Here is a 26,884-nt window from a genome sequence, read left to right on the forward strand (position 1 = left end):
AGGAAGGGAGGGCTGAGAGCACCGACGAGGCAAAGGTAGAGGGGGAGAGGGAACGAAGGTTACGGCACTTGAACTGCAACAATCGAAAACACAGCATTGCACTCATCTCCGGCCCCTATATGGCCACATGTTTGAGACTGACCAGATGTTACACTCAGAGTGCTCACAGGTTCTTGTGCTTCATTAAAAAGGTGTACTTATACCCTTCTGCTCAATGTGAAGGACTGAAGGATGCTTCTGCTGACACACACTGCAATCCAATCGACTCCTGCAGTCTTTGCTTATGTGTCCCCGTTTCAAGCAACCAAAGCAAATGCCATGCTCCTTTATGAAATGCATCTTGTCCTTTTGTGTCTTTAACTTAAACTGTGAGCATTTTTCCAGTGAGTGTCTGTTTGTTGGCAGAATAAACAGCATTTGTTGTGACTTTGGGCAGAAAAGCACTTGATCTTATTATCCATGTCGCCTTTGTTTCTTTCATTGCAGTGACACCGGTGGCAAAGGTGCCCTGTTTCCTTGGTTCACTGACCGTGGGGGGTTTGTTGCAGCTGGTACATGTTGAGTCCTGAATATTTCCAAACAGTGGGTCAGAGGCCATTCTGACTTGTTTTTCAACAAAGCTCACAAGGTCAATGAATAGTGCTCTGCAACCACGTCTCTCCTGCAAATCACATGTATGGCTCCTCCACTTCTCCCTCACCTTATAAGGAAGCTTCATCATGATGTGTCTGAGCTTTGATGGCATGTCCAACTCATTCATGTGCATGATTCGCTGTGTTACATTTGAGCATTCCCGTAAGAACAGAGAAAAGGATTTCAGTGATTGGACGTCTTCTGCTGTAACCAGAGGCCAGCTATCAATGTTGTCCATATAAGCAGAAGCACTTTTGTATTCATTTCCAAAATGTTCAGCAAGCAGGGATTTGGCTCTCTGGTACCCTTGAGCACAGGGGAGGTCTCTTGGTTTCCCCCTGGTGAACTGCTCCAAGAAATGTAAACGATCACTTGCATTATCAGTTTTAACCTCAACACAATTCTCAAAGGATCTGATGAAAGAATGATACTGAAGAGGATCACCATCACATGTGGGTATACTTCTCACTGGCAGGGAGGATGCTACATGTTGCTGTACTAACATTGTAGTGATGTCAGTTTGGCGTTGCATGATATTCACAATGTCATTTTGGGTGTCATTATTGCACGTCGTATTCAAGGAGGATGCTCGTCCTGTCTGTTGAGCATCATGAACCACCTGTGTTGGTGCTGGAGTGTATTGTGGTCTGAGGTCCGTCTGTAACACTGCCATTTGTTTAGGCCTGACACTTTGTGATGTGTCTTTAAACCTGACGGTCTGTGAGGTTTCCTTTGGTCTTACAGCCTGGGCATCAGGGTGACATTCATGTTATTTTTCTCATTTCTCTGAGGGACACATTGATTAGCCTGAGGATTGAGTTGCCTTGTACTCTGAGCCTTGTTCCTTTCCAGGTAAGAGTTCATTCCATCCCTTTGGAGCTGCATTTTGAGCTACTTTCCAGAACATTGATGTTGGCCTTAGTTGCAGCGAGCTCGGTCTCCAGAGCAAACTGTTCCTTTTCTTAGTTCCTCCTCCTTTGCTTCCAACTGATGTTTCCTTTTGAAAGCCTTCATGCGCTCCACAATAACTGCTTTATCAGCCTCTGCTTTTAGCCTGGCAGTGTTTGTGTTGCCTTTCCTTTGGACCTGAAATGTTCGAGGCGCTGTCCTCCGGATTGATATCATCAATAACAGCACTTTGTTTAGTTTGAGTCTCAACATCAGCATTGCTAACATCATTGTCATTATTTTCCACTTCATTGTCAACATTTGATCCACATGAGGCGCCCAGCAGCAGACAACCAATCCTTTACAGACTCAGTGAAATTACAAAATGTCATCATTGTTGCATTAAATATGTATTTTGCCTTTTGCCCTCCTCCTCGGTTAAATCCATATCAAGACTCGTGCATGTCCTGAGCGTCCTCATAACACTGGATGAAGCTGCACAGACTTCACATTGTCAGTAGATTTCATCCAGACACGTATTGGTTCAATGTATTTCTTGGCCTGCTTGATTTTTGCCGATCTCTTTTCTTGGCACGTTTCTATGTAAAACGCCTTCTGGGGTAAACCTGAGGCCCCGTTTTACAGAGGGCTCGGGCGGAGCAACATTCTCCACACTTGAACCATCTGCATCAACCACAGGCATTGTCTCGTTTGTCTCAACCAGCTGCTCCATATTGTCTGATTGAGTTCACACAGGCAATTATATTGACACTTCACGTCGGAGATTTATGAATAAATGTCTTTTCAAGTCCAACAACTCCCAATATTCATCAACATGTAGCTAAACAGTAATTCAGTCACTCCAAATAAGTTTGCTTGTTTCCAATAAAGCTGAGAGATGATCCTTCACCAATGTTATGTTGTTGTGGAGTGGGTTTGTGCGGCGTCCATTCAAGCCGTGGGTGGTCCTCTGTTCTCTGATCGTGTCTTTAACAGGCAATTCAAAGTTTCACAAAGTCATGAGCATTGTCTCAGATCTCCAGATCAAACGCTGATGCGCCGGCGTCCATGTTCCTTTGTCCTTTGATCAGCACGATCATCTCAGCCTGAGCGTGGTGGTGATTCCAGTCCAAACGTCCATGCAGTGCAAAAAATCCAAAAAGAAAACAATAAAAGTGTCGCTTCAATAAGGGAGGTTTTAGTAGTGGCTATTTGTCAACAACACCAACGTTTCAAAAGGCCACTGAGGCACCAGGCACAGTGGACCTTACGCAGACCAGGAGCCGGTAATGAATCCATTGTCCAGACAAGGCATCAAGGTATTTATTAGCTTCACCTTGCGGGAACAATACAGCAAAAGGTGTTGACATGTTTACCTTCCCGGTGCCCACTGACTGCTGCTGTGCCACATTGACCCATCACCTTCAACATAAAAGCATGTTAGCTGGAACACAACTTAACTTCAATAATATGGCTGTAAATCAATTAATTCTACAAAACAAAAAATAACAAATAAATACATTAAATAAATGTGAAAAATACTGAATAGCTTCCACACAGACGATAAAGCAGCGTATGCTTTGGGGCGGGGCTACCTGTGATTGACAGGTTATTCACAGTGTGTGTGTGTTCATCTTTACCCCTCTCACAGTGTGTGTTCATCTTTACCCCTCTCACAGTGTGTGTGTTCATCTTTCCCCCTCTCACAGAGTGTGTGTTCATCTTTACCCCTCTCACAGAGTGTGTGTTCATCTTTCCCCCTCTCACAGAGTGTGTGTGTTCATCTTTCCCCCTCTCACAGAGTGTGTGTTCATCTTTCCCCCTCTCACAGAGTGTGTGTTCATCTTTCCCCCTCTCACAGAGTGTGTGTGTGTGTTCATCTTTACCCCTCTCACAGAGTGTGTGTTCATCTTTCCCCCTCTCACAGAGTGTGTGTTCATCTTTCCCCCTCTCACAGAGTGTGTGTTCATCTTTCCCCCTCTCACAGAGTGTGTGTTCATCTTTCCCCCTCTCACAGAGTGTGTGTGTGTGTTCATCTTTCCCCCTCTCACAGAGTGTGTGTTCATCTTTCCCCCTCTCACAGTGTGTGTTCATCTTTCCCCCTCTCACAGTGTGTGTTCATCTTTCCCCCTCTCACAGTGTGTGTTCATCTTTCCCCCTCTCACAGAGTGTGTGTTCATCTTTCCCCCTCTCACAGAGTGTGTGTTCATCTTTCCCCCTCCCACAGTGTGTGTGTTCACATGTTCAGAGTTAACAGTTGGTTACAGCTGTAGAGACGTTGTCTCCGGTCCCTTGTGTGCCTCGAGTCAGACGAAGGCACAGCAGCTTCTCTGCATGTTGGGTTTTAATAAAGTCAGATGAAGAGAATGAAAACAAAAAAAGGTCAATTTTGCAATTATGATGTTTCTTTCTGCAGATAAAGCAACGTGAGAGCGCTCAGACAGGAAGGGCCGTCTGCCTTCCATCACAACCCTGACACACACATTCAGATCAGTGTGTGTGCAGAGTGGAAACCTGATGGAGCAGTGTGTGTGTGTGTGTGTGTGTGTGTGTGTGTGTGTGTGTGTGTGTGTGTGTGTGTAGAAACCTGATGGAGCAGTGTGTGTGTGTGTGTGTAGAAACCTGATGGAGCAGTGTGTGTGTGTGTGTGTGTGTAGAAACCTGATGGAGCAGTGTGTGTGTGTGTGTGTGTGTGTGTGTGTGTGTGTGTGTGTGTGTGTGTGTGTGTGTGTGTGTGTGTGTGTGTGTGTAGAAACCTGATGGAGCAGTGTGTGTGTGTGTGTGTGTGTGTGTGTGTAGAAACCTGATGGAGCAGTGTGTGTGTGTGTGTGTGTGTGTGTGTGGAAACCTGATGGAGCAGTGTGTGTGTGTGTGTGTGTGTGTGTGTGTGTAGAAACCTGATGGAGCAGTGTGTGTGTGTGTGTGTGTGTAGAAACCTGATGGAGCAGTGTGTGTGTGTGTGTGTGTGTGTGTGTGTGGTGTGTGTGTGTGTGTGTGTGTAGAAACCTGATGGAGCAGTGTGTGTGTGTGTGTGTGTGTGTGTGTGTAGAAACCTGATGGAGCAGTGTGTGTGTGTGTAGAAACCTGATGGAGCAGTGTGTGTGTGTGTGTGTGTGTGTGTGTGTGTGTGTGTGTGTGTGTAGAAACCTGATGGAGCAGTGTGTGTGTCCTTCACGTGGACCCGCTCTGAGTCTTTCTGAAGCTCTTCCTGCGAGTCGAAGCTTCTCTTTAATGCTCAGCACACCTCGCAGACGTCAGGCTGCTGATCGACGATCTTCTGTTCAATAGCTTTAAATAAGAGCTGAGTGGCAGAGCGTGGAGAGACCTCTCAGCCTTCAGGAGCCTTATAGGACATGAGGGAATTACATGTTCACACTTTGTCAAGTCATCCAGAGCTCCAGGTAGAAACGCTCACACCTGCTGAGTGCTCCTGGAGGGAAGTGTGCATCATTAACAGAGACGATCAGAGGACCCTCACCTCCCTCCAGGGTTCAAAGGTAAAGCAGCAAGGACCTAACGTTAGCGCTCACTCTGAAATGAGATGAAGGAGGAGGCTGTAGTCGTCTCTTAACTTCAGCCCAAATGAGTTCACAGGAGCATTTGCATAAAGATCAAAGCGAGTTTAATATTGTAAATTACCTTTTATATGGCAATCAGGAAGATTGGGTTTTAATCTCTCAATAAACGTCTCGCTGTGTGTCTTCTCTACCTGGAGTGTGAGGGGGAGGAGCAGAGTGTGTGTGTGTGTGTGTGTGTGTGTGTGGAGAGAGATATCACACAGGGTTCCCAATTCGTTTTGCTGCCTTGCCTTTAATTAATAGATTATGTACACGTGCACACACTCCTGTCAGTCTCTCAGAGCTCCCATTACCACTGTGACCTCACACACACACACACACACACACACACACACACACACACACACACACACACACACACACACACACATGGTATGTACCTTGATATATCCATAGTGTTAAGTGGAAACATTTCTGAAATTAAAAGAATATAAAAGATGTTGAAGAGTTTTCTGACTACGTTCCCTCTTTATCTGATGTTTGCAGACAGAGGAGTGTGTGTGTGTGTGTGTGTGTGTGTGTGTGTGTGTATGTGTGTGTGTGTGTGTGTGTGAGTGTTCGAGTCCCACTGCAGTCAGCATGTCGTTGTGTCCCTGAGACCCCAAAAAAAAAATCCTGTGGGGATTGTCCACTGTATTGAATGTATGTTAGTCGCTTTGGATAAAAGCATGTAATGTAATTGTGTGTGTGTGTGTGCGTGCGCGTGTGTGCACGTGCGCGTGTGTGCAAGTGTGTGTGTGTGCGCGCGCGTGTGTGTAGCAGAGGTGGGTCTCGTCAGTGAAGCTGACCATAAAGGGGGGGGGGGGATGCTGATAACAGAGATAATAAACAGACCCTGGGGGTCTTTCTGATCTGAATGTCCAGCACTTGAGATGAACGGAGCATGTCTTAAATTACCATGTAATAAAAACTGTAGCTCAGAAAGCGACAGAGAAGCAGCAGCTTAATGGAGCCAGACAGACGCGGGGGGGGGGGGGGGGGCTGTTATATTCTGCCGTGTGTGACAAACACATCAGGGAGGAGATGGAGGAGCGTCTACTCTGCAGAAACACATGATACACACTTCATTAATGACGTGTTCCCTTCCCTGATTGGACCCTGAGGTCAGAGCAGGGACCCCACCCTACGATAATAACAGATATCACAAATCAAAGAGGATTTTTTCAAAAATAAAATCTCTTACTTATGTTTTCTTTGGGACTAAAGCAGATTACACTTTTTATTTATCTTTTTTATGGCAGACTTTTTTGTATTGTTTATGACGTACTTTATAATAAAAGTAGCTTCCTCTTCATCATCATGTGGCGCCATGCTGAAGGGGGGGGGCATTAAAAACACAGACAGAAAGACTGAGAGACGAGAACACAAGATCAATACTGCCATTATCAGAGTCACACTGCCTGCAGAGTGTGTGTGTGTGTGTGTGTGTGTGTGTGTGTGTGTGTGTGTGTGTGTGTGTGTGTGTGTGTGTGTGTGTGTGTGTGTGTGTGTGTGTGTGTGTGTGTGTGTGTGTGTGTGTGTGTGAAGGATGCATTTCATGCTCTGAACCTGCTGAATATCAGCGGCAGAGAAACAGTTATTAGTTTTTCCTGCATGACTTTTATTTCTCCCGAGGTGTTATTGGAGAGAGGAAACATCTTCCTGCAGTTTAATGTTCCCCGACGCTGACAGGAAGCTGTTGGCTGCCCCACACACACACACACACACACACACACACACACACACACACACACACACACACACACACACACACACACACACACACACACACACACACACACACACACACACACACACACACACACACACACACACACACACACACACACACACACACACACACACACACACACACACCTCCTCTCATGGATCTGCTTCACCTGCTCACTCGTCTGTAGGAAAGCATCGCCTCATGTCCCACCTGCCTGCTGTCATCATCTCCTCTCTGTTTCTGCTGCAGACGTCAGGAGTCACTCTGCGACGCTCTTAAAGGTCCCACGTCCTGCTTCTCTGGTTCTGACCCGTCCCCTTGTGTTCTGTAGCTTCTGACCCGTCCCCTTGTGTTCTGTAGCTTCTGACCCGTCCCCTTGTGTTCTGTAGCTTCTGACCCGTCCCCTTGTGTTCTGTAGCTTCTGACCCGTCCCCTTGTGTTCTGTAGCTTCTGACCCGTCCTTGTGTTCTGTAGGCTTCTGACCGTCCCCTGGTGTTCTGTAGCTTCTGACCCGTCCCCTTGTGTTTCTGTAGCTTCTGACCCGTCCCCTGGTGTTCTGTAGCTTCTGACCCGTCCCCTTGTGTTCTGTAGCTTCTGACCCGTCCCTTGTGTTCTGTAGCTTCTGACCCGTCCCCTTGTGTTCTGTAGCTTCTGACCCGTCCCCTGGTGTTCTGTAGCTTCTGACCCGTCCCCTTGTGTTCTGTAGCTTCTGACCCGTCCCCTTGTGTTCTGTAGCTTCTGACCCGTCCCCTTGTGTTCTGTAGCTTCTGACCCGTCCCCTTGTGTTCTGTAGCTTCTGACCCGTCCCCTTGTGTTCTGTAGCTTCTGACCCGTCCCCTGGTGTTCTGTAGCTTCTGACCCGTCCCCTGGTGTTCTGTAGCTTCTGACCCGTCCCCTTGTGTTCTGTAGCTTCTGACCCGTCCCCTTGGTGTTCTGTAGCTTCTGACCCGTCCCCTTGTGTTCTGTAGCTTCTGACCCGTCCCCTGGTGTTCTGTAGCTTCTGACCCGTCCCCTTGTGTTCTGTAGCTTCTGACCCGTCCCCTGGTGTTCTGTAGCTTCTGACCCGTCCCCTGGTGTTCTGTAGCTTCTGACCCGTCCCCTGGTGTTCTGTAGCTTCTGACCCGTCCCCTTGTGTTCTGTAGCTTCTGACCCGTCCCCTTGTGTTCTGTAGCTTCTGACCCGTCCCCTGGTGTTCTGTAGCTTCTGACCCGTCCCCTTGTGTTCTGTAGCTTCTGACCCGTTCCCCTTGTGTTCTGTAGCTTCTGACCCGTCCCCTTGTGTTCTGTAGCTTCTGACCCGTCCCCTGGTGTTCTGTAGCTTCTGACCCGTCCCCTGGTGTTCTGTAGCTTCTGACCCGTCCCCTTGTGTTCTGTAGCTTCTGACCCGTCCCCTTGTGTTCTGTAGCTTCTGACCCGTCCCCTTGGTGTTCTGTAGCTTCTGACCCGTCCCCTGGTGTTCTGTAGCTTCGACCCGTCCCCTGGTGTTCTGTAGCTTCTGACCCGTCCCCTTGTGTTCTGTAGCTTCTGACCCGTCCCCTTGTGTTCTGTAGCTTCTGACCCGTCCCCTTGTGTTCTGTAGCTTCTGACCCGTCCCCTTGTGTTCTGTAGCTTCTGACCCGTCCCCTGGTGTTCTGTAGCTTCTGACCTTCCCTGGTGTTCTGTAGCTTCTGACCCGTCCCCTTGTGTTCTGTAGCTTCTGACCCGTCCCCTGGTGTTCTGTAGCTTCTGACCCGGTCCCCTTGTGTTCTGTAGCTTTCTGACCCGTCCACTTGTGTTCTGTAGCTTCTGACCCGTCCCCTGGTGTTCTGTAGCTTCTGACCCGTCCCCTTGTGGTTCTGTAGCTTCTGACCCGTCCCCTTGTGTTCTGTAGCTTCTGACCCGTCCCCTTGTGTCTGTAGCTTCTGACCCGTCCCCTGGTGTTCTGTAGCTTCTGACCCATCCCCTTGTGTTCTGTAGCTTCTGACCCGTCCCCTTGTGTTCTGTAGCTTCTGACCCGTCCCCTTGTGTTCTGTAGCTTCTGACCCCGTCCCCTTGTGTTCTGTAGCTTCTGACCCGTCCCCTGGTGTTCTGTAGCTTCTGACCCATCCCCTTGTGTTCTGTAGCTTCTGACCCGTCCCCTTGTGGTTCTGTAGCTTCTGACCCGTCCCCTTGTGTTCTGTAGCTTCTGACCCGTCCCCTTGTGTTCTGTAGCTTCTGACCCGTCCCTGGTGTTCTGTAGCTTCTGACCCGTCCCCTTGTGTTCTGTAGCTTCTGACCCGTCCCCTGGTGTTCTGTAGCTTCTGACCCGTCCCCTTGTGTTCTGTAGCTTCTGACCCGTCCCCTTGTGTTCTGTAGCTTCTGACCCGTCCCCTGCTGTTCTGTAGCTTCTGACCCGTCCCCTTGTGTTCTGTAGCTTCTGACCCGTCCCCTTGTGTTCTGTAGCTTCTGACCCGTCCCCTTGTGTTCTGTAGCTTCTGACCCGTCCCCTGCTGTTCTGTAGCTTCTGACCCGTCCCCTTGTGTTCTGTAGCTTCTGACCCGTCCCCTTGTGTTCTGTAGCTTCTGACCCGTCCCCTTGTGTTCTGTAGCTTCTGACCCGTCCCCTTGGTGTTCTGTAGCTTCTGACCCATCCCCTGTGTTCTGTAGCTTCTGACCCTTACCCCTTGTGTTCTGTAGCTTCTGACCCGTCCCCTTGTGTTCTGTAGCTTCTGACCCGTCCCCTTGTGTTCTGTAGCTTCTGACCCGTCCCCTTGTGTTCTGTAGCTTCTGACCCGTCCCCTTGTGTTCTGTAGCTTCTGACCCGTCCCCTTGTGTTCTGTAGCTTCTGACCCGTCCCCTTGTGTTCTGTAGCTTCTGCATGTGACCGCTCTGCAGAGTCTCAAACCCTCAAAGTGCACCCTGCAGGGAGTAACACTCTGACACAGAGAAGACCTGCCTGTGCTGCTCCAGAACGCCTCGATGGACATTTCTCATGTTCCATGTTTACTTCCTGGGTTCAGTGACGTGTGAATACCCAGAGGCCACGCCCTCTGCCAGCCTGTAACGAAACAATGCTTCCCAAACCTTTCAGGATTCATGCGGACATGCACAGCGTAGGGCACTGAAGAACGATGCTGTTCCTGCTTTGTTTGGACCAGTGGGAGATTCGGGTACACAACCTGTAAGTATTCATTGTTGTTTGTGTATTTATGATGTTTAAAACAAACAAGGTATCTACCACGACTGTTTCAATGGGTAAACGTTTTTCGGACTACGTTGGGATCGCGGAGAAATGCTCTCCGCAGACCCATGCTCACAGCGTTATAAACCTTGTTCTTACTCAGTATCAAGCCACACTTATTGTTTTTACTTCGGCTGTGAGTGTGTGAGTGTGTGTGTGTGTTCGCTTGTTCTCCTGTATCGCCGACCCGGAAGCCTGTCCGCTCCTCGCAGCAGATCGCAGCAACGAGCCTCTCAACGTCCCGACCAATCAGAGCACACTGGGCTCACAGGGAGGGGGGGGGGGGGGGGGGGGGGGCAGGAGCTCCATCAAGCCGTGTAGGACAGAGAGTGAATACACAGACTATACAGAGATGCTGTGAGACACCAATGTGAGTTTGAACAATGTACATCTATTCTAGTAGAGCTCAACGATGGAACTATGATCAGTAGAAATGGCCATGACATGGGACCTTTAAGGCCCGGCCGATAACGGTCGTATCTGCTCAGATAGACGGTTCGGCCACACGAGGCCGACAGGGGAACGCAGAAAACAATAACGATAACGGGTCCCAAGGTGATCTGCAAACGAAACGCTCTGGGGGGGCAAACGGCTCCGTGTTTACGCCTATACGATCATTTCCAGATAACGATGACGCAATAGCCCCGCCTCTCCCCGCCTCTCCTGCTCAGATATCAGCTGCTGGGCTGTCAGAAGAGGGGGAGGAAAAGAGAGGCTCTGTTTTTTATTCTTATATTATTATATAGAGTCGTTATCAATTTGTTTTAAAGCTCAATAAATAACAAAGAAGACCTTTGACTGGCACTTTTCTAATTTTGTCCGGAAGATTTAAACTTGAACGGACATGTTGACCGGCGGAAAAAAATCTAACTGAAACTCTGCTGCACGGTCCCCTCGTTCCTTGGAAGAGGCGGAGAGGTGGGCGTTTGTCATCTGCTGGTGGACTAACCGGAGAGAGTTACAGCGAGGGAGCAAACGCTCGCCTCGGGAGGGAGAGAAAGAGCCACAGCGGAGAATAAACAGAAGGGCAACCATGGCAACCATGCGCGGGAAGTCTTCTTCGCTGCTTTTGTGGCAGGACTACAGCGCCACTTACAGGCCTGGCATATGTACTACAGCGTCTCCAGCGCTTTCGAGCGGTCTCGTGTGAACGGACACGTTTCTGGACGGAAGGCTTTTTTGATAATAACGATTGCGGTCCGTTTGCGTTATCGTCCTCGTGTGGCCGGGGCTTTACTGACCCGCAGCATGTATTAAAACCTGATAGTTTACAGCAACCACAGGATCTTATTGAACACTTCTAAAGCACTCTAACTTAAAGGGGACCCGTCTGGAGGACTGGCCGAAAGGACCCAGAACTCCCCCTGAATTAAAATAAATGAATAAACTCAAAAACGAGACTCAGGTCCTCAATACTAAAGACTGAGCCAGAAGAAGTGACACAACAAAGAGCTGCTCCTCTCCTCCAGCCTTCCTCTATACACTGATCAGGTGAGACACCTGAGGCGGGGCGGAGCCACAACAGATCATGTGACCTGAGGAAAGAGAAAATAAAAACATAACAACACTCACCTGAGTTTCAGCTCTTCAACACATGCAGCTTTCACACCAGCGCGTTTCCCTTTCTAGCTCCGAGCGGGAGCTTTTCTGGTTCAGCTCCGGTTTCCCTTTTCTGCTCCCGCTCTGTTCACACCGCCCAGAGCCCGACTGGTGCTGCCGCTGCTGCGTCATGACGTCACCGTTTACATCGCTGATTTGCTCCCCAACGGCGTTACGGCGCTCACAACAACAACAACAACTGCGTCGGGTCGATGATCGTGTTGCTTTTAACCACACGAAGCCAGATTTAAATTAAATAACGACTTCTCCAACCTTATGCTTTGCTCCAGAGTGCCGTGGTTCATTGTTTATTAATGTGTTTCTGCAGCATTTACCGACCGCTGCAGTGCTGCTCTTCCACGGGAGTTTATTCTCCTCCGTTAGCTCCCGGTTAGCTCACACTGCCGCGGCCGCTCTAAAGTATTCACTGTCCGACTCACACAAGCAGCTGATACATATCCCCAGTTCCCCTTAGCCTAAGTGAATGTGTGTCAGTCTGAATTGACGCTGTTTGGCTTCACAACGCTGTTATGAACGTTTCTCTGGTATAAAATGGGTGATGTTAGCATAGCAACCGAAGCTAAACTGACTACTTGCTATTGCTATCCTATTGTGGCATAAACCGTTTTCTACAGGCACATTTCACCGGCGTATTTTTATTATGATTCTACTTGTGATAGTCGGACACGACAACCTGTGCAGCCCATGTATTGATTCCATCCGATAACTGCTATAATACAAAACAACACGTCTGCCTCTCTCCACAATGATCAATAACAGTGAACGGATGGTCAAAGTAAGGTACAAATAAACAGAATCACACGAAGCCTGGTTAGTGTTGCCTGACTTTAGAAAGTGTGTTTATAAGCACTACTGCTTGTAGGCAGGCATGACAGTCGACCCATGTTCAGGGGAGGAGGGTTTAGTTTCCTGCACGCCTCGACGTAAGAGAGACGTAAGCGACGTCACCTCTTAGCTCCGAAGCTCTTGCCTCTAGACCAGTGTTTCTCAAACTTGTTCATACCAAGGACACTTAACCAATAAAAAAACACTCGAGGACCACCTAACTCCACAAATATCCAAAAACACATCGTTTTTTACAAATCGCCTGAAAATGGTACAAACAAGTGGCAACATGTGCAGTGGCGTTTTTATATGTACAAAAGTGGTGGGGCACAAACAACTCAGATGTCTATATATAAGCTTCTGCAGTGAGGTTCATGGCTGCTGAGGCTCTGACTCTTCAGGTTTACAAATATTATATTTTGACCTAAATCAAAATATAATATTATTTTCAAAAGCTTTTTTTGTCTGATGCTTCAATTAATTTTAAACAGACAGTTCAACAGAAGGATACCCAAAAAATGTAATTTAATTATTCAAATATTGAATTGTTCTCTCTTAGTAAGATCCCATTTTCAATACAATTGCAGTCTTACCTTGACTTGAAGATGAAGTCCATTTGCCTATCCTTCTGGACAAAAATCTCTATTACTTTTTTGTAAAAGTCCTCCTTATGTTCTTGTAGTTTCAAAAGTCTATCATAAATCTAATCTAATCAATAGATTTATGATTCGAAAATTATAAAAGTAGGGTAGACATGTGGATATTATCCGGCTGAACAAAACGTGCATTTATCTAACAGCTACGTTTCCCACAGATCTTATTTGGAGCTATTTTCTAAAATCATATGGAGAAATCTCATTGCTTTTTTGTGGAGGGAAGCCATGCGCAGCTTACTTCCGGGTTTTAGGACGCCTCACTGCAGCTCTCTCTCCTCCTCTTCACACGCCACACTTTTCGCGGCACACGTACTTACAGCCAATCAGCTCTGAATGATGTGAGATGACGTATGGTGGGGATGGCAGCACTATGCCCCTATGGTCATTATTTTTTTGCCACACACATTAAATAGGAACATATTCTGAGCATGCGCAGTGTAGTTTTTACAGTCACCATTCACTTAGACAGAGAGAGGGAGGGGCAGGATCGGGTTTTGTCCCACATGGCTCAAACAGCTCAATAAGCACACACTGTAGACACTAATTAGAAGAACACAGACTAAAACAGCAATGAGACGAATCAGATGATTAAACATGATCTTAAAATATATTTTTTAATGTATTTTTTGCATTTTGTTGTAATCATTATTTTTAATACTTTCTACTGACACTAGGTGGGGCTGTGCCCTAATGACCAGTCGCCACTGAACATGTGTGATGAAGGTATTTATCTGAGCTATATCATGCAATCGAAAGTGAAACTTAAGCTCGCTCCATTGCGGAGATATTCCCGCGAGAGTGCGGAAAACTTTAATTAATTCATTCATTAATTAATTTAAAATGTGAAATTGTACCAATATACTCACGGACCACACTTTGAGAAGCACTGCGTCTAGACCTTTATATATACAGTCTATTCTCTAGAGCAGGGCTATTCAACTGGCGGCCCGCGGACCAAATCCGGCCCCCGGGTGATATTTACTGGCCCTTTGAGTATAATGTTAAAAAGTAAAAAAAAAAAAAAAGTTTAATTAAAAAAAGAAAATTAATTTAATTATTTATTTTTTTGGACCAGAGTGCCTTTATTCCTGAGAGGGTGTTAAATTGAGAGATAGAGGGGAAGACATTGCCTGAAAACTTTGGCGGGCTCGGGTTTCGAACTACCAACCTACTACCAACTCCTGTCATTTATTGCGTCTCTCGCGGCTCCCTTCACTACAAGCTCGCGCACCTTCGACGGTTTCGCGCCAATGGAACGATTAATCAAACCTGGTCAGCATAGTTGGATATCAAAATGTCTCTTTCTACGTTAAAAAAACGAAAGGTTGACACCGAAAACCAGCAACTCAACAGCGAGTGGGGAAAGAGAAGTACTTGTGTGTAAATGTCAGTGGGAGGCCCGTGTATTTAATCTGCAATGAGTGTTTATCGGTGTGTAAAGAGTACAACTTGAGAAGGCATTTTAAGACAGCTCACGCCAACTTTGACGCCACTTTTTCAGCGGGCTCTGATGCTCGCCGCCAGAAGATTTTGGGGCTAACTTTGTGCTATGACCAAAGACGTAGCTCCCTGTTTCGGGCTTGCACTGACCAAGAGAGAGCTACCGCAGCGTCCCTACGAGTGGCCTGGATATTAGGCAAAAAGAAAAGGCCTTTTACGGACGCAGAGACAGTCAAAGAGTGTATGCTTGCATCAATTGAGGAAGTGGTTGCAGATGAGAAAATCAGAAAAAGCGTTATTGACTCAATTAAGAACATTCCGATTCCTGACACGTCAACATCAAGGAGAGTGGAGACCCTTGAATCGGACGTTTTTGAGATTCTCTTGGACAAACTGAGAAAGGCGGAGGTTATGTCGCTAGCTGTTGATGAATCCACTGACAGCAGCGATGTTGCACAGCTGTGCCTCTATGAGATTCTTTGATGGTGAGTGCTTTCGGGAGGATCTACTTGGATTAATTCCTTTGGATGGACACACGACCGGTGAGGTGATGTTCCACAAAGTGGTTTCGTTTTTCAAGGAGCACAAGTTGGGATTGGATCGTATTAACATGCTTGTAACGGATGGGGCCCCTGCGATGTCGGGCCGAACACAGGGACTGTCCGCTAGGCTGGCAGATGTGGCTCCACAGCTGAGATCGCTGCATTGCCTCATCCACCAAAGCCTCCTGTGCGCAAAACTGAGTGGTGAGTTAAAAAACACAATGGACTCTGTCATGGCGATTATTAACTTTATTCGTTGTAACTCCAGTTTACAGCAACGGCTTTTCCGCCAGATGTTGTCAGACATGTCAGCTCAATATAATGATTTGCTCATGCACAGTGCCATTAGATGTGTCTGATAGAGAATGATGAGTTTTACGCTGCTGTTTGCTTTTTGAGCGACATTTTCCAACATCTGAACCAACTCAATTTGGAGCTGCAGGGCAGAGATAAAATGGTTACACAACTTGTGGAGAGACTCCATGCGTTTCAAATAAAGCTCACACTTTTTTTTGCGGATTTATGTCCAGGCAAAATGCTCCATTTTCCAACACTGCGCAGGTTTACAAATCACCGAGGTGATGACTGGATTTATGGACACATTGAAAACCAACTTTGCCGCGAGGTTTGAACATTTCAGTCTCCCGACTGAAGTGATGAGATTTGTGAAGGACCCTTTCTCTGTGAATGTAGAGGGGGAGTTTGCACTGAAAGCAAAGGAGCTGATTGTGACATTAATGAGGCGTCTTTACAACTCGAACTCATTGACATTCAGTCATCAGATGACCTGCGACAGTCATTTCAGCTGGCAGGTTCTGAAAAGTTCTGGACTCATGAAGTCAGCCACGAGAAATTCCCTCATTCAAGGGGTCTTGTCCTCACAATGTTTGGCTCGACTTACACGTGCGAATCGGCATTCTCACACATGAATGCCATACAAACTAATAATCGCGCATCCCTCTCCGACCAGCATCTGCATCACTGTATGCGTATTGCCATGACAACGTATACTCCTGACTTCCCTGCTCTTGCTAAATCGAAAAAATGCCAATTCTCTCATTAGATGGCACATATCTGCCAAGTTGGTTGCATACAGTTATCACTATGTTAATCAAAAAAGGTTTGAGTTTGAAAAGGCTGTGTGTTGTGGTTTGGTCATTAATACAAGTCTTTTGACAATTGTTTTTGCTTTTAATTAAGCAATTGATGTGGTATGGCTCACTTGTCTTTATTGTTATTATACCATAATATGCACTGTTGTTTGTGTCTGGCCCTAAATTGCTATTTTGTGTGAATTATTAGATAATTTAATCTAAATCTAATGATGTTGATGGTTATATTAGCTTCACATGTACTGAGTTCTGAACTTGCCATTTATAAAGGCCTTGGGGCTATGTTTGATTTAATTAAACAAAATATATGCACTCCACTATGCTGTTGTAGTCATTTCATTTCATTTCAAACCTTTATTTATGCAGGTGAATCCCATTGAGATCATTGATCTCTTTTTCAAGGGTGACCTGCTGTAGTATTTACTGTATCTGAAGCTCTTAATATGATTGCTCATATTTCAAGTCATTTTTTTCCCGGCCCCTTGCTTTGGATCATTTTCATCAACCGGCCCCCATTCCAAACTACTTGAATAGCCCTGCTCTAGAGTCTAGACCATAGCCTGTATATATAAAGCTCTAGACCGACAACCGGATTCCGGAGCTAAGAGGCGGCACCGCTGCGGTGTGAACAGGAAAAACCGGCACTTTTCAGCTGAAAACGCGTTGGTGTGAAAGGGGCAAAAGACAGCTTCAGGATTTAAATCAGATCTAACTTTCTCCTTCCTGGACTCATCACAGCTTCATCTGAGTCACTTTCATCCGTGTGTGTGCATGTGGTTTCTGTGTGTGTGTATATGTGTGTGTGCGTGGTGTTTCTGTGTGTGTGCATGGTGTTTCTGTGTGTGTGTATATGTGTGTGTGCGTGGTGTTTCTGTGTGTGTGAGTGTAGAGGAAACTTCTGTGTAGCTATGCTGTGGGAGTCACCGACTCAGGAAGGAGACACGGTAGGAGCAGACTTTGATGTCAAACACTATATTTCCCTAACAGTGTGTATATGTGTGTGTGTGTGCGTGGTGTTTCTGTCTGTGTGTGTATATGTGTGTGTGCGTGGTGTTTCTGTGTGTGTATGTCTGTGTGTGCGTGGTGTTTCTGTCTGTGTGTGTATATGTGTGTGTGTGCGTGGTGTGTCTCTTTCTTTGCTCCCGTGTTGTTCATCGTTTCCTTTCCTCCTCTCTAATTGCTGACTTTTTTGTGATTAAAAGCTGTGTAAAAAGTGTGTAAGTGATGAAGGTGAGAGGAGACAGATTAGGAAACTCCCGAAGGAGAGAGGAGACATCAGAGGAGACTGAAGGGGGGTGAGACTGGAGAGGCTTCAGAGAGAGAGAGAGAGACGGAGAGGTGAGAGCTACAGAATATTTTATTAAGCATGCTACAGATACAGAGGAGCTGGAAGCAGGAAGCAGACGTCCCGTTAGAAAATAACTCTCCTTTAATCTCAGCGGTAGAAAACAGAAACACTTCATTAACACACGGGGGTCCTGGGGTCTCTCCTTTGGGGGTCTTTCCAGTGGGAGGAGTCTCTCCTTTTGGGGGTCTTTCCTTTGGGGGTCTTTCCAGTGGGAGGAGTCTCTCCTTTGGGGGTCTCTCCTTTTGGGGGTCTCTCCTTTGGGGGTCTTTCCAGTGGTAGGAGTCTCTGCTTTGGGGGTCTTTCCACCGGGTCTCTGGGGGGAACACTAATGGCACGTTTCCACTGCAGGTGGGTAGCTCGCTTTAAGCGTGCCGAGCCGAGCGGGGCCCGTTTTTGGTTGCGTTTCCACTTGGCCTAGCACCGGCTAGCGGATCCTAATTCACAGTTTTTCTGGCCCCATAAAATGGTGGTTCTAGGGCCAGGAACAACCAGGCTGAGTCGGGCTGAGTATGCTAAACTAGAGAGAGAATCGCTGGCAAGGCGGCTACAACTACAACAAGATGAACATATTTGACTGATTTAATTGTAATACACGTTTCTAAATGATGCCGAAGTAACAACATACTGATACCGGTTAGTACAAACCATGAATTAATGCTTTGACAAGTCTGCAGACAGACGGCAGAGAAACACCTTTTAAAATGTGTGCTTTCTAAATGGAGCTTGGCTAAGCTAACGCAGTATATGCTCCGACCGTCCACACTCACAACAACGGCCTATACAGACATAAATAAAGCAGCGACTGTATTCGCCATGACACAGACAGTCTGTGGTTTGTACTTGTTTAACTTCTGTCTAGTTTCTGAACAGATATGAGGAGCTGTGAGCTCTGAGTGCTAACAGCTAACGGCTGTGTTGTTTTTCTGGGGCTCTCATTGAAGATGACGTCACGGCTCCGCCTACACTGCGTTACTATAGTAACTGCCCCAGTTCCTAAATGTAATGGAAACGCAGCATAAAGTGAGCCGGGCCTAATAAGGCCTAACCAAACCGAGCGAGGCCTGCAGTGGAAACGCGCCATAAAGGCACAGAGACGTTGGTCCACAGAGGAGCTCTCCCAGTACTTAGAAACCACAGGAGATCGTCTTCATGCATCACTTCCTGTCACCTGCATGCCGACGCCACACACACACACACACACACACACACACACCGCTATGGAAAGCCTTCGGAAACACGGATACTGACGGACCGGTGGAATAAGAGTCAGGAATATTCCCCTGCTCAGAAACTAAAGAAGAAGAAGTGATGGATCTAAACAAAAAACCCAATACCGATGTGCCTGAAAGCATAGGGGGCTGAAGAGTAGAAACAGGGAGACATCCATAAGGCACATGAGTATCTTTAAGAGAGAAACATCAAACTACAGAGCGTCCATCAGTCTCTGGAGGAATGGTCGGTAGAGGGTTAGATGGTGGACTTGGAGAAGGACACCCTGAGGTGCTGGCTGCCCCCCATGTTGTAGTTGTGAAGGTCGATCAGAGCCTGGATGGCCTCCTCCACCGTGGTCATCTGGATCAGAGCCATCTTACGGTCCCTGGAGCAAGAAGACACAGTGAGGACCTCAGGAGACATCAATCATCAGGGTTTCACTGGGCTAAGATGTCCTGAGCCATGCTATATGCTATATGCTATATAAACACAAGTGAAGCTAACCACAGGAGACAACAAATAGCACTAGGAAATAAAACTACAGCAGGATCAACTGATTGTTCCAAGATGGGATACAATCAAGCTCATTTCCTTATTCTCCTCTTGTTCAGGTTCTTATCACGCCTCCATGCTTTAATGTTTAGAAAGCCCTTTGTGTTTCTCATACTGCCTGTGCTGCAGCACCTCTTTTCACCCTCTGTCTGAAACCAGAGCCCAGTCTGCTCTGATTGGTTAGCTCTGTTGTGATTGGTCAACCAGCTTAGAGATGTCCCGCCCCTTAGCCTATCACGTGCAATGTGTTGGAGCCAGCCAATAGGAGTGTTCCATAGTGATGTCACTATTTAGCCTCTGCTGACCCTTTACATGCACTAACACCTATCGAACTAGGAAGAGGAAGCCCCACAGAAAGTAGAATAGGGAGTCTTTCAATTCAAAGACATAAAACCCCATGATGTGTTTTACGTCTAAAGAGTGTCTGATGTTGTTACAGAGGGCTCGTCGTACGTACTGGAAAAACTTGAAAGCCTTGACGGTTCCTCCGGCGTTGGAGAAGAGGAGCCGCAGGTCCTCCTCCGTCACGTCCTGGCTGTTAAAGAGATGTTAAATCACACGTTATATAATCTGTACCGAGCTCTAACAGAGGGCTGGCTTTAAGAGAAGCTAACGCGGTAGCATTCATCTGGTTGGGTTTACACAGTTATAAGTGAGTAAGAGGTGAGTGGTGATAAAACATTTGTATTAAAGGTCCCATGTCATGGCCATGTCTACTGATCATAATCCCATTGTTGAGGTCTACTAGAATAGATGTACATTGTTCAATGTTCCAAACTCTCATTGGTGTCTCACAGCATCTCTGTAAAGTATGTGTATTCACTCTCTGTCCTACACGGCTTGTTGGAGCTCCTGCCGCTGCGAGGCTCCACTAGCACCAATGACCAATGGGTCCATTTGGGTATGGTCACGTCACTGTACCCCGGAAGAAAACAATGGAAAAGATAAATGTCCATCGAGGCGTTCTGGGGCAGCACAGACAGGTCTTCTCTGTGTTAGAGTGTTACTCCCTAAAGGGGGCACTTTGAGGGTTTGTGACTCTGCAGACCGTTCACATGCAGAAGCTACAGAACACAAGGGGACGGGTCAGAACCAGGGAAGCATGACATGGGACCTTTAACAACTGCTGGTGGAATTTCTGTATACACTAAGTCCAAACTTTTACCCGAATATTTGTTTCTTGTCTTAATAAACTCCTATACTTTTATTGTCACTTGTTTGTTTCAGATGGTGTGATGTTGCCAGTCTTCATCACCACCGTTTTCACTCTACTAGTACTAGTCTATCAGGTAGAGCAGTGTTTCTCAAACTTTTTTATGCCCACTTAACCAATACAAAAACACAATGGATGTCTTTTATGAACATGTATCCAGGCTGGAAGTAGATGTAGATGTTAGGAGTTGGATAGAGATTATAATATATGCATCCAATGAAGCATTGCATGAAGTCTGTTGCTGATCAGAGGCTGTGGTTGGGGCAGCCCACGCAGGCCAGCCCGACGGTCACCAAGGTTCATGTTGTAATAGCATTTTTACAAAAAAAGCCACGCGAGCCTAACATGTGAAAAAATGGCTTAGACCTCAGAGAGTTAGACTTGGGCCTGCGACCAGAGTTTTACTGTATTTTGTTTTGAAAATCCACAGCGGAGGTTTGTGTCGTACTACATGCGGTGTGTAGCCAACGATCTGAGAGTCTGTTGGCTCGGACATAAACTCCGTAATAAATGTAGTCTACATTTCATAAGAGGTGGACTCTTTGAGTGAATTGCTGACACTGGACAGTGTTTGTTTGCGTCTACAGACAGGAAGTGAAGGGGTCTTTTTGTCTTTGGATAAAGCATGTAGTGATATTTCTATAGCATGACTCTGAGCCTCCGTCAGCTGGTACTCACGGCACGTTGGAGAGGTGCAGCGTGGCCGAGGGGGGGAAGATGTTCTGGAAGTTCTTGGACCCGGGCTTCTTGAAGCGGTGCAGGGGGGAGTTGTTGAAGTCCTTGGTGAGGCCCTGGTCGTCCAGCCCGTCGCGAGGCAGCGCCACCGTCTGGTGCTTAGAGAGCGTCACGCGGATGATCTTCCCGTTCATCTTCTGCCCGTTCAGGTGGCTCATGGCTGGGGAGCAGAGGAGCGTTAGAGTGGTGCTTCTACCATTAAACTCAATCAGACGTCCTTTCATTTAATTCACAAGTCAATAAGAAGTGAAAACCAAAATGAAAGCCCTATTTTAAACTTAATTTAGCCAAAAATAAACTGGTGAATGCTGAACGCTGAACTTAATACAACGTTTGGATGACTTATGGTTCATATTTCTGCAGTTATGATGAGTGATGTCAGGAGTAATAGCCGTAGATTCCTAATCGATCTGAAAGTCTTAAAGTTTGAACTGAATTTCTGCGTTGAGCATTTTGGGAGAAGAAGCCAATCAAAATGTGATGTTGCCTCTCAGCATTCACACCAAATAATACAGAGTCGTTCAGATTCACAGGTAAATTATACTTTGGATGCTCGTCTTACCGAGCTGCGCCTGGTTCCCGTCGGACATCTGGATCAGAGCGCTGTCCTTCTTGTTGTAGAGGATCTTCACCCTTTGCACATCACCATACACTCCTGCACCAGGAGGAGGAGGAGGAGACGTTAGAGGAGGAAGGTTAGCGTGAAACACAGAGAGAGAAACAGGTCTGAGAGAGAGAGAGAAGAGAGACCCTCAACAGAGATAAAAACTGCATGCTTTAAAGTTTAGGGGGGGTTAGGGCTAAGTAGTGAGAATTAACCCAAATAAACTGGAGCCAAAATATATCATAAATTAACAAAACAAGCTACTCTGTGCAAAGAAATGCATAAGGCTTAAAATAATAATAATTAGAGATGTCCCGATCACATTTATGGCCGCCAATATGGATTTGACTTCTTTTAATGCTACTCAGAATTATACGATAACAGCTAATGGCTAACAGCTAACGATAACAGCTAATGGCTATCAGCTAACGATAACAGCTAATGGCTAACAGCTAACGATAACAGCTAATGACTAACAGCTAACGATAACAGCTAATGGCTAACAGCTAACGATAACAGCTAATGGCTAACAGCTAACGATAACAGCTAATGACTAACAGCTAACGATAACAGCTAATGGCTATCAGCTAACGATAACAGCTAATGGCTAACAGCTAACGATAACAGCTAATGACTAACAGCTAACGATAACAGCTAATGGCTAACAGCTAACGATAACAGCTAATGGCTAACAGCTAATGATAACAGCTAATGGCTAACAGCTAACGATAACAGCTAATGTTAGCTAGCTCTCCTGCAGAGCTGTTCACGATGTAGCATCATCGACTGAAAAGCATTAACACTGATCTTTAAATCACGTATACTTCGTAAATATCACCTAATAACGATCGGGGCCTTCCATGATCAATAATAATAATAATGATAAATGTCTCAAAGATGGAAATAGAGCATAAAGAGAAGGTAGAGTCAGAGAGATCAATAGATAAAGAGATCAATAGATAAAGAGATCAATAGATAAAGAGATCAATAGATAAAGAGTCAGAGATCAATAGATAGAGAGATCAGAGATCAATAGAGATCAGAGATCAATAGAGAGAGAGATCAATAGAGAGAGATCAATAGAGAGAGATCAATAGAGAGAGATCAATAGAGAGAGAGATCAATAGAGAGAGATCAATAGATAAAGAGATCAATAGATAAAGAGTCAGAGATCAATAGATAGAGAGATCAGAGATCAATAGAGATCAGAGATCAATAGAGTGAGATCAATAGAGAGAGAGATCAATAGAGAGAGATCAATAGAGAGAGAGATCAATAGAGAGAGAGATCAATAGAGAGAGATCAATAGAGAGAGAGATCAATAGAGAGAGGATAACATACCGAAGAGGGTAAACAGACTTTGGGGCGTAACCATCTTTAGAGGGAGAGAAGAGCAACAAGCAGCGTGAGACAGGAAGAGAGTCCAGAGGAGGAGGAGGAGGAGGAGTCCCCCATGATGAAGAGTTAATGAGGGAGTGATCCAATGAGGGAGGAGCATGGAGGGGGGGGGCAATGCAAATCAACCAATGGGGAGGAAGGGGAGGGACAAAAAATAAAATATAGGTCAGTACACTGGATAATGCAGGTCAGAGATATGGATTCTTTACAGCAGATCACCAAAATCATAAATAACAGCCGGAGAGGAGACCCTGCGGATTGGACTGGGAGACCCCTGAGGACTAGAGACCCGGAGGACTGGACTGGGAGACCCCTGAGACCCTGAGGACTGGACCTGGAGACCCTGTGGACTGAGAGACCCTGAGGACTAGACACCTTGAGGACTGGACTGGGAGACCCCTGAGACCCTGAGGACTGGACTGGGAGACCCCGAGGACTGGGAAACCCTGAGGACTGGGAGACCCTGAGAGACTAAGGAATGGGAGAACCCGAGGACTAGAGACCCTGAGGACTGGGAGACCCTGAGGACTGGGAGACCCTGAGACCTGAGACCCTGAGGACTGGACTGGGAGACCCTGTGGACTGAGAGACCCTGAGGACTGGACTGGGAGACCCCTGAAACCCTGAGGACTGGACTGGGAGACCCTATGGACTGAGAGACCCTGAGGACTGGACTGGGAGACCCCTGAGACCCTGAGGACTGGACTGAGAGACCCTGTGGACTGAGAGACCCTGAGGACTGGACTGGGAGACCCTATGGACTGAGAGACCCTGAGGACTGGACTGGGAGACCCTATGGACTGAGAGACCCTGAGGACTGGAGACCCTGAGGACTGGACCCTGAGGACTGGAGACCCTGAGGACTGGACAAACAACCTGCTAAAAACGACCCTACTCTACCTGTCTATGATAAACTGTGGTGTACTCAACAGGTCCAGGTTCACTACAGGACTCTCTGACAAACAGACTATAAAGTCAGAACAGGAAGACATACAGCAGGAACCTGAGGGGGGGGGGGGCTGTTGTTTATCCAACCAGTTTAGATGTAACCACGCCAACTTCTGCATTAACCTATCCTTGCATCATGAGGTATACAGAGAACCATAAAGAGAACCGTGCTAACACTGAAGTACCACATGATCATTTTTAAAGAACATCCCTAAACATTCATATGTTTGCATTGTGCTAATTATGTATCTAATATATCATATTCCATTTACTTGTATATTGACTCTTCTTGTACTATTTCTATTTTATTTGTATTTACTTGCACATCTCAAAACATTCTCTTGCACTATATTATCTGTTTTATTAGTTCTATGTCCTATATATATTGATGTTGCTCTGTTGGAGGAGCCTTCAGTTTTTCATTGCCATATCTCCACTGTAGCTGCTGAGCACATGGTGATGAAGCCTTGAAACTAATGCAAAGTGGGGGGGGACACACACAAACTGGCCATTTTAGTGATGGAACCAGTGCCCCCAGTATAACTGACAATGGTTGTTAGACTGGTTAACAACTACAGAAGGGTTGCAGTGGAATTGTCCAAAAATCAGCTCCTATCGTCTTTTCCTATTCACTATTCCTCTCCTCTGTGTGAAACGTCACAGGGTTAAGGAATAGTGGATAGGAAGATTCAAAAGGACTGCGGTGCTTTGAGAATCCGACTTATAGCGTTGAACGTTCAAAACAAAGCACTTAGGTTAGGCAAGGGTTAGGGTTAGTTACCACATCAATTGATATGCATTTCACGGTCACGATCGGTTGTTTCCGTGAACGGCCGAATGTTGCTTGACGGTAAATGCTGCGGCCGCAAGGCATTGTGGGGCAGCATTTTCTCCTTTCCTTTCGTAAGGGAAGGTCCAGTGGTTCCTAAGCTAAAGGAGGTTATAAAGGAAGTTTCAAAGCTCCTTTCCTATCATCAATTCTAACGGCTCTTATCATGGCTGCCACTGAGGGACTTGGTCACTCCACTCCGTTAGGAAGGGTCCTGAGAGAAACTGACTATTCGACCGCAAGCTCGATGCTCCTTCAGTTAGCATGGCTCTCTCTATACGTCCATTAATGCAGAAGTGGGCGTGGTCACATCTAAACTGGGTTGTAAAAAGACAGACTGGGAGGGGTTCATGCAGTTAATCTCATGCAGGAGTTGATGTGAAGACCCCCCCCCTCGCAGCAGGGAGCGTTCACACAAGTCTACAGGATCAGCAGAATCTCTGATCAGTGATGAAGAGGAGGAGGAGACTTTCTTCTTCTTCAGTTTAACAGAGTGAGGAAGAGGAGGAGGAGGAGACAGCTCCCACAGAATGATTCATATGGAGTTCATATGAGAGTGAGCAGAGCTTAGAGGAAACAGAGAGACAGTTAGCAGAGTTAGCAGAGTTAGCTTCAGTCTGACAGAGAGGAGACAGCCCCCCCATGGTGAGGCACAACTAAAAACACTGGATAAAGACTGAAGGCTGGGGTGTGAGCGCTAGAAGCAAAGAGAGGTTAGACATGATTCACTGCAGAGAACTGATGAAGAGCTGTGTGTGTTCCTGATATAATGCCTTCAATTAACCTCTCAGATCTGAGGGGGGGGGTAAGAGAGGTGAGAAAACAGTTCAGAGGGATCTGTTTCTGATCAGCATTAGTAGAACGGGAAATGCTTGAAATCACTGTGAGGAATACTGAAATGTGTGAAGAGGAGTGAGCCCAGACACATCATTAATGAAGTTAACCACTAACCCGGACTCACCTCTTTGCTCTGGCTTTTAACACTAGCTGAACATGACATTTTGACATTTCTATATGTTTCGAGTTATTGTGCTTTTTATCTTGTTTTCAAGTGTCGTTTTATTATTTACTCCTGTATATTGTATGTATTCCCTGTACAGCACTTTGGTCAACTGAGGTGGTTTTAAATGTGCTATATAAATAAATAAAGATTGAGATTGATTCTTTAACCTCTGAGGGGGATGTAAGAGAGGGGAGAAAAATAGTTCAGATAGATCAGCATTAGTATATTTATGGTATGAATGGAAGTGCTTGAAATCACTGAGAAGGGAGAAATACCGGTGTGTATTTGTGCAATTTTGTGTCCTCTTTGTCATTAAGTTAATGCAAACAGGTCGTATTACACTCGATTATAAACACACTCTGCTGTCAGGCCGGTATGATATCGAACGGGAGGAGACCCTCAAATCAGCTCCTCTTCACTAAATCTAGACTCACTTATAAATAAAGTTTATTTTGAATCAGACTCATACAGTAGCTCCACTGGTTCATTTTAAGAGAAAAAAATCAATGGCAATACAAAAAAGAAGAGAGAGATGAAGGAGGGCTTTAAGACTGAGGAGGGTGTGTGTCCGTCCGGTGTGTGTGTGTGTGTGTGTGTGTGTGTGTGTGTGTTACTGACCTCCTCGTTGAGGTTGCTGACCAGCAGCACCCCACTGGACCCGTTCTGTCCAGACAGAGCGACCCGCCCGGCTGCAGCCGCCGCCGCTGCTGCTGCACTGAGAGGGTTCAGAGCTCCTGAGGGGACACACACACTTTAGAATGACTCACACTAAGCATTACCTCATTATTAATGGTCTGTAAAACACCATTACCGTGATCTTTATTCAGTTACAGCCTGTCT

The 26,884-nt window shown here is 46.4% G+C and overlaps 1 protein-coding gene across 2 annotated transcripts in view; it reads right to left on the reverse strand.

Annotated features, from left to right (window-relative positions):
• Nucleotides 1–6,920: 6,920 nt before the first annotated feature.
• The window catches only part of LOC117560713 (polypyrimidine tract-binding protein 2-like), a 33,960-nt gene continuing 13,996 nt past the window's right edge, over nt 6,921–26,884 (reverse strand). Inside the window, exons 9-15 of one of the 2 annotated variants that reach the window (XR_004571226.1) lie at nt 26,663–26,778; nt 23,208–23,241; nt 21,825–21,917; nt 21,206–21,422; nt 19,772–19,849; nt 18,736–19,147; nt 6,921–6,956 (exon numbers count right to left, since the gene is read on the reverse strand). Coding sequence is in view for 1 of the 2 variants with exons in the window: in XM_034237656.1 (XP_034093547.1) it covers nt 19,018–19,147; nt 19,772–19,849; nt 21,206–21,422; nt 21,825–21,917; nt 23,208–23,241; nt 26,663–26,778 (668 nt within the window). In the remaining variant the exon portion in view is untranslated. Of the gene's footprint in view, nt 6,957–18,402; nt 19,148–19,771; nt 19,850–21,205; nt 21,423–21,824; nt 21,918–23,207; nt 23,242–26,662; nt 26,779–26,884 lie in introns of those variants that run through there. The other variant, XM_034237656.1, reaches the window with a different exon arrangement.

Source organism: Gymnodraco acuticeps, unplaced genomic scaffold, assembly GCF_902827175.1.
Source record: "Gymnodraco acuticeps unplaced genomic scaffold, fGymAcu1.1, whole genome shotgun sequence".
Taxonomy (NCBI): domain Eukaryota; kingdom Metazoa; phylum Chordata; class Actinopteri; order Perciformes; family Bathydraconidae; genus Gymnodraco; species Gymnodraco acuticeps.